We start from the raw sequence: 7,140 nt of genomic DNA, 5'->3' as shown, positions 1-7,140 counted from the left end.
CACTACATCTATATATCTTAATTTTGATGTCTTATGTTTTATGTTTTTAAGTGCATAAAGTTCTTACATAAAAATTGCCAAGAGATGAAAGCTTGATTGTGCACAGAGCTCAAGAAAAACTCTCAACTAATTTGAAAATACTCTGAAAATAGCATTTCGAATCGTATCCGCATAATGGTTGTCCATGTCAAAAAGTGAAAGAAAAGTTAACGTCAATGTCCCAAGTCTGGTAGGCTAATTTGTGGAAAATTGACAGAAGAAAATTATTAAAAACTGGTACTTAATTAATGAATGTAATTTAGAAATAAAATAACCATTGACCTGTTGACCGGCACGCAGGTTAAGAGAACAGGCCGCCCAGAGAAGAAGTGCAATTCCCTCCATCCCTTTACGCAAATGGCCATCCCTTTACGCAAATTGACTGGTATTGTTTTTCTTCTCTTCTTCTGCCCTCCTCTTTCCCAGCCATTAATGTCCAACAGGTGTCCTTCCCACGAATCCCAAGCTCTGCTCCGCTTCAAAGCTGCTTTAAATGACTCCTCAAATTTCTATCTGAGTTCGTGGGTAAATGGAACAGACTGCTGCACTCTCTGGATAGGCATTTCCTGCGACGATAACACCAACCACGTTGTCTCTGTTGAAACCCTTTCTTTCCGCGGTACACCAGGTACTACCATTCCTACCTGTTTGGCAAATCTCTCTTATCTTCACTCTTTATATTTATATGGTCATAGCTTTACTGGGACGATTCCCACTTTCCTTTGTCTGCTCACCCGCCTTACAGTTCTTGATCTTTCAGACAATTACTTGAATGGAAGCATACCTTCCTGCCTTGGCAATCTTGCTTCTTTAAGTGACCTTTCCCTAGGTAACAACCAACTTAGTGGAAGAATACCGGCTTCTCTTGGGAGTCTCTCTTTGTTGAGGGAGTTAAGGCTTTATAACAACCAACTGAGCGGGACCATTCCCCCTTCATTTGCTCACCTTTCCTCACTCATTGAATTGTCTGCTTATGGCAATCGTTTCAATGAAACCGTCTCTTCTTTGTCACTTCCACCTTCTTTACAGACTCTATATCTGTCATTACACCATTACCAGTCGATTTCAGAAACTTTCTTTCACAACCTCACAAAATTAAGTTATTTGTATTTATCTGATTGTGTCCTAAATATCAGCACAACTTGGATTCCACCCTTTGATTTATCTGAACTAGGTTTAGGGTCATGTATGATTGACGGTGAATTTCCACCTTGGATTTCAACACAAATTTCACTTGAAGCGTTGGCTATAACTAATGCCAGTCTTGTGGGCGTAATTCCCTCTTGGCTATGGGAAACCAGTCCTCAGTTAAATTATCTAAATCTTTCAGGAAATCATTTGGAAGGAAGCCTATTCTCAAATACTTCATCGTGGATGAAACTACAAGAACTAGATTTGGCTAGAAATAAATTGAGTGGGTGCATCCCATCAATGTGGCCTTCTTATATGAGTATACTGCTGCTCAATGACAATTTGTTCAGTGGCAATATTCATCCAAACCTGGGCAAGTTATCTAATCTCAACATGTTAAATCTTGCAAACAACAAGATAACAGGAGTGATCCCTGTCAGTTTGTCCAATTGTTCTTTACTTATTGTCCTGAATTTGGGAAATAATAGTTTGGAGGGAAGCTTACCATATGAGTTTAGTAAGCTGAGTGAATTATATTCATTAGTTGTTCACAGTAATAATCTGAATGGATCATTCCCTTCTTCAATAGCAAATTGTTCAAAACTACAGGTTCTTGATATTGGAAACAATTTGTTTGAAGGCCAAATACCAACATTAATTGGAAATATCTCAGAGCTAAAAGTATTGATAATGAAGGAGAACAAATTTACAGGCAGTATTCCTTTAGAGATAGGTCAATTAAAGCACCTCCAGATCTTGCTCCTTTCTTCCAATCATATCTCAGGTTCAATTCCGCACACAATTGTATTCTTGCAAGCAATGGCAAATGAAAGTCAAAATGGTTTTGTATTATCCACTTATATTAATGGGCCAGTATATCAAGATGGATTGGATATGATTTTAAAAGGTACAGAGCAGCACTACCAATATATTCTTTCCACACTCACATCCATAGATCTCTCAAGCAATGAATTGGAGGGAAAAGTTCCTTCTAATTTTGGGGATTTGAAGGGGCTAAGGCTTCTAAACCTTTCAATGAACAACTTGAATGGGACCATTCCAAAAAGTTTTGGAGAAATGCATCAATTGGATTCCTTAGACCTTTCAAGAAATCATTTTTCAGGACAAATCCCTACAGAGCTTGAATCTCTAAGCTTTTTGGGTTCACTGGATCTATCAAACAACCACCTTTCAGGAAGCATACCACAAGGAAAACATATGACTGGCTTTGGAGAATCCTCTTATTCAGGGAATCCTAATTTATGGGGGTGTCCCCTACCCAGAAATTGTTCTTGGCCAGAGTTTGTTCCTTCTCCTCCTCCAATTTACATTAATAAAATAAAGAAAAGCACTAAATATCCATGGTATGCGATATCATTGGGATTGTCCTTTGGAATGGCTTTTGGGGGGATAATATCATTGATCGTGATAAAAATCAGTTGGAGAAATGAATACTTTAACAAAGTTGATGCAATCCTAAAGTTCTTATTTCCCTGGATGAAGAATTTGACATTGTGAAGATATCTACAAGTCATTGAAAGGTGAGTTTTTTTTGTTCTTTGATGTATATATGACAATTGATTCTATATATCAAACTACAAAAATTCAAAATAAAATTAGCACATTTTTTAGATAAAATATTTATTGACTATTGTATAAATTTTAGATTATTTGTAATTCTTTTAAATTGAATAAAATAATTTTCTAATTGTTACTAATATATAACTTTGTGTACAGGAATCTATTTTTTCTTATGAAGATTTTTGGTGTTTCTAAAGACTATATTGCACATGCTTTTGAGAAAGACATACATGCAATTACATCATATACTTCCATGGAGGATAGATTTGAAAGTATGAACAACATACAGATTGTGTGGAAACTTTTATTTAAGATAGTGATATATGCATGTTTTTCTTTTGCTTAAATTTGGTTTTGTAGTGCTTTTGTATCTCCTCTATCCCTGAAAAGCAGAACAATATGGGTGGATATATGTAGAACAGCAATACTTTGCAAAACTTTCTTAAAAATGGTAACAACACTTGTGTGTCTTTCAATTGAGAGAATGTGTTGCAGACTTGTGGAGTTTTTTTAATGTTTTGATGGATATAGGTAGAGTGACTATGCTCACATTATATTCATAGCATTCTAGTAGTTCAAAATAACGTACAAAATGTAAACAAAATGATCAAAAATTTTCATTTCCAGATGGAAATATACAGAATGTTGATGCTTATAATTATTTTGAATTTTTCTACATATTGCATCTTAGGCTTTGAAACTCATTTTTCTCTACATTATTATTTCAAGGACTGGTGTCGTAAGGTTCCCTCCTTCTATGTGAATGCATTGTGGAGGTACTGGTGTTGTCATTGGTGTATTGGTATTTTATTATTTATACGCACACTTTGACACCTTAATTTGATTGTAGTTGCCATGCTATGCATTTTCTCAATCCCATTTGAGTAAGCATCTTGAGCATTTTTTTTTAATTAATTCAGATTTGAAGTTTTTCTGCCTTTTTTTTGGCGGCTGGTAGTTCCCATTGTTATTGACATGTTATTGAATTTGGCTGTGTAGAGCACCTATTCCTCATGTCACTATTAATTATTTACCATACAAAATTAGCTTGTGGATGATAAGGTGTATTAGATCATGGACATATGCAAATAAATTTAACCCTTGGTTGAGGTCAAACTAATTAAACAACCAAAACTGGTCATAAATATCTTGAAGACTAAGAGAGGATAATACATACCATTTCATAAATTTATAAATTGTTTGATTCTGATCAAGATTGTATGTAGTTTGAAACTAGATAACTCTTGTTGAAGCTTGTCCATGGTATCCATATTCTTTTCACACAAAACCTGAGACTATAAAAAAAAGAGAAGCCACCTATTGGTATCTTCATTCTTGTGTTTGTATTTTTTCAATTAAAAAAATCCTCCTAGAGATTTTTTTTTTTATCATACAACTATATAATCATTAGCTTTTTGTGACTTTTTCTCTAGGATTATGGTAGTGAGTGGCAATGATGATGTAATAAGATCTAGAGTAATGTGTAATGTAGTAGATAGGTCCCACAAAGTTAATGGCTCAATTTTAAAAAGGTTCTTGTGAAAGCATATGATTCAATAGAAACTAATAGCATATGTTAGAGTTGACCACCATATATTAACTAGCAATTTAATTATCTTCGATATAACACATCCTATATTGTCCTAGGAAACTAGGTTTGCATAATCTAATAGAATGTATAATTATGTAATAATCTATGAGCTCATTATCTCCCTATCAATTCCCTTCTTAGGTTATGAAGACACGACTAAGCACTAGAAAAAAATTGAGATCACCTAGCATTTGAAGAACATTGTCGATGAGGTACAAAAGATGTGATTTCATGTAGCAATTCTCAATGAACACATACAAGATCAATATGTGTGTTATGATTCAAAAGGTAAAAATTTAATATGATTGAATAATTTTTTTTCAGATATGTCTTAATGTAATATTAATGATCTCAATGAGATAAAATAGTGGTTAGACAAGTCGGTGCATTTATATGTTTGATATTTTAAGGAGCTTTTCTCTAAAATTATATAAAAATATATATGTCATCAATTATAAGTAATATTTTATTAGTGGATTCACCACAAATACATAGAAGGAGTTGGTGCAACACATGTCACATAATAAGGAACCTATAGAAAGAAATTTATTGCTAGATTTGTTTGGAGACCATAGTCATATGTGTTAATTGCATGAATTGAATCTAAAAGATTATAAAAATGACCATTAGTTTGTGGTCCATTTGATACCGAAATGAGGGTCATATGGTAATCAATTGCCTATTAGTGTGAACCCAAGTGATATGAATTACCAGATTACATGCTTTTTTTTTCTCATTACTGTTTATATGAATCATGCCAAGAAAAATGAGACTTTATCTTATGTCCTACAAAATTTGCAAGGGATATAAATTAATGGTGTAAAGTTGGCTAGAGTGAAACTCATACTACCAACTTTCGTTAAATTGTTAAATCATGTTGAGACCAATGTATTTAGTTAGTAATCATTGTCATTCCTAGTTACAACCTATGAATTAAAATAAATAATATACATAGATCAAGGCTTTGATCAATGTGGGCATTAGGAATACAAGATGCTAGTAAAAATTATATATAATCACTTGCTATAGTTGTGGCAAGCTATGGCATACTTCATTCAATTTCAAAAAATTAGGCCCTTTTGTAGATACCATGATGATGACCACAAGACAATGGAATGCACCATATTGCTATAACCAATCGAGACCCTATTAGATGATCTTAGGATACTAATCACTAAAAATAAGATAAAAATAAATAAGATGAGAATCATACATGCATAAATGTACAAATTACACAATATATACATCGAGAAAACCCTTTTTGATAAAAAAACCCATAAAACATCATTTTATTAAAACACTTGCAAAATATAGTCTATAATAAGATAGACTTGAACCTAGGGTTACTTGTCCAATACTTCCTCATGGCCAATAATACCTCTTGTGCATAGTGATATAGCTCACCATAAAGCTCCAAATTAACACACCTCTCAACTGAAAGAGAACCTCCCTAAATATAGGAGGTGTTAGATGCTTGGTTAATCCCAAGGACACTGAGAGGGGGGGTGAATCAGTGTCTGACTGGTAGATGAAATATTTAAAATTATTTGCAATTTTGTAACTGAGATTAATATACCGATAAACAAATAATAATGTAGTAAAGAGAAACAAAATAAACAACATCAATGCACACCATAACACAAATATTTTGGTGAGGAAACCCAGTAAGGGAAAAAACTCGGTGGGTTTTGTGACCCTCAATATTTACTCACTGACCATATGAATAAATATTACTTAGTACAATAGGGGCTTGCACATGCAGGAAGACCAATTGCCTAGAGCTCACTGCTCAACAACAAAACTGGAGTCCCACTGACTACACAATTGGATGGTTAAATCCAATAATAATGTATTGCTTCAAAATAGCATCTGCAATACTAGATTCAGTACTGGTTTAAGATTTGTCTGATACCTCTGCCAAAAACCTTGCCGGTAAATGATTCTGCTTTCATAGAATAATCTTCGCTCTTCTCTGCTTCTTATTTGTTCTGAAATAAATACATCAAAGTGCATAAACAACTATCTGGTATCATGTCCCTATCTCATACCATCTCTTTCATTACTTTTCATTACATCATATTACATTACATCTCAAATGACCTACAAGATCTCATACATATATGAGTCTTTACAATACAACATGTCAGTCATATAAATATAATTTACATTTACAATTTATTTCGCATAAGCAATACTATTTCCAAGTCGGCCTAGAATGCCAGTATGATCTGTTGCCGGTGTAAACTAGATGCCGGTGTAAACTGGATGCTGATGTGAATAACCCTTGTTGTATCTGCCAGTGCTAGCAGGTGAACTCTATTGCTAGTTGAACCTGTAGAACTTTGTTGAACCTTGTTGCCATCAACGACAATATCTACCTTTCTCATCTAAGTGTATAATGCTAACAATCTTCCCCTTTGGCATTGATGGCAACACTCATGAGAAAAATGAAAACCAAAACTGAGAGTGCTCCCCCTGAGAAAATGAGCTCCTTCTGTTCACTTTTCGCCATGCCTTACTTTGTACATTTTTCTCACTATACCACTCCCCTTTAACATCGATGACAAAGGATGTCAAAAGTATAAAAAATTCAAAAATTTACTTAGAACCCTAAAGCCAATTGTATATAACTTGAAAAATATATGCAAGAACTAAGTTAAGACCCTGCAGGAACTTTGTACTGTCAATAATTATTTCTTTTGTCTGCCTGATTATCCCAGTGAGATAATGCATCTATTGCTCTGATGATCTTCCTCCTTGAATTGTTGCCTTGGATAGTGCATTCCGGTGTGTTAATA

The 7,140-nt window shown here is 34.0% G+C and overlaps 1 protein-coding gene across 2 annotated transcripts; it reads left to right on the top strand.

The window, feature by feature from the left end:
- The first annotated feature begins 386 nt into the window (after positions 1–386).
- On the top strand, positions 387–3,227 carry LOC131862172 (receptor-like protein EIX2). Of its 2 annotated transcripts, none has more exons than XM_059214984.1 (2): positions 387–667; positions 2,908–3,227. In XM_059214984.1, exons 1-2 carry the CDS (start codon positions 397–399, stop codon positions 2,925–2,927), a joined length of 291 nt encoding a protein of 96 aa, XP_059070967.1. In that variant the 5' UTR covers positions 387–396; the 3' UTR covers positions 2,928–3,227. The 2 variants fall into 2 exon arrangements, with proteins under 2 accessions (XP_059070967.1, XP_059070966.1); XM_059214983.1 differs by having other exon boundaries at positions 387–2,711.
- The last annotated feature ends 3,913 nt before the right edge of the window (positions 3,228–7,140 follow it).

The sequence above is a fragment of the Cryptomeria japonica genome, unplaced genomic scaffold, assembly GCF_030272615.1.
Source record: "Cryptomeria japonica unplaced genomic scaffold, Sugi_1.0 HiC_scaffold_37, whole genome shotgun sequence".
Classification (NCBI taxonomy): Eukaryota; Viridiplantae; Streptophyta; class Pinopsida; order Cupressales; family Cupressaceae; genus Cryptomeria; species Cryptomeria japonica.
The sequence above is the reverse complement of the archived record's forward strand: the minus strand, read 5'-3'. Positions and strand labels throughout refer to the sequence as shown.

Coding starts and splice junctions, on each gene's coding strand:
- LOC131862172 (XM_059214983.1), top strand. CDS start 397: ATGGCCATCCCTTTACGCAAATTGACTGGTATTGTTTTTCTTCTCTTC.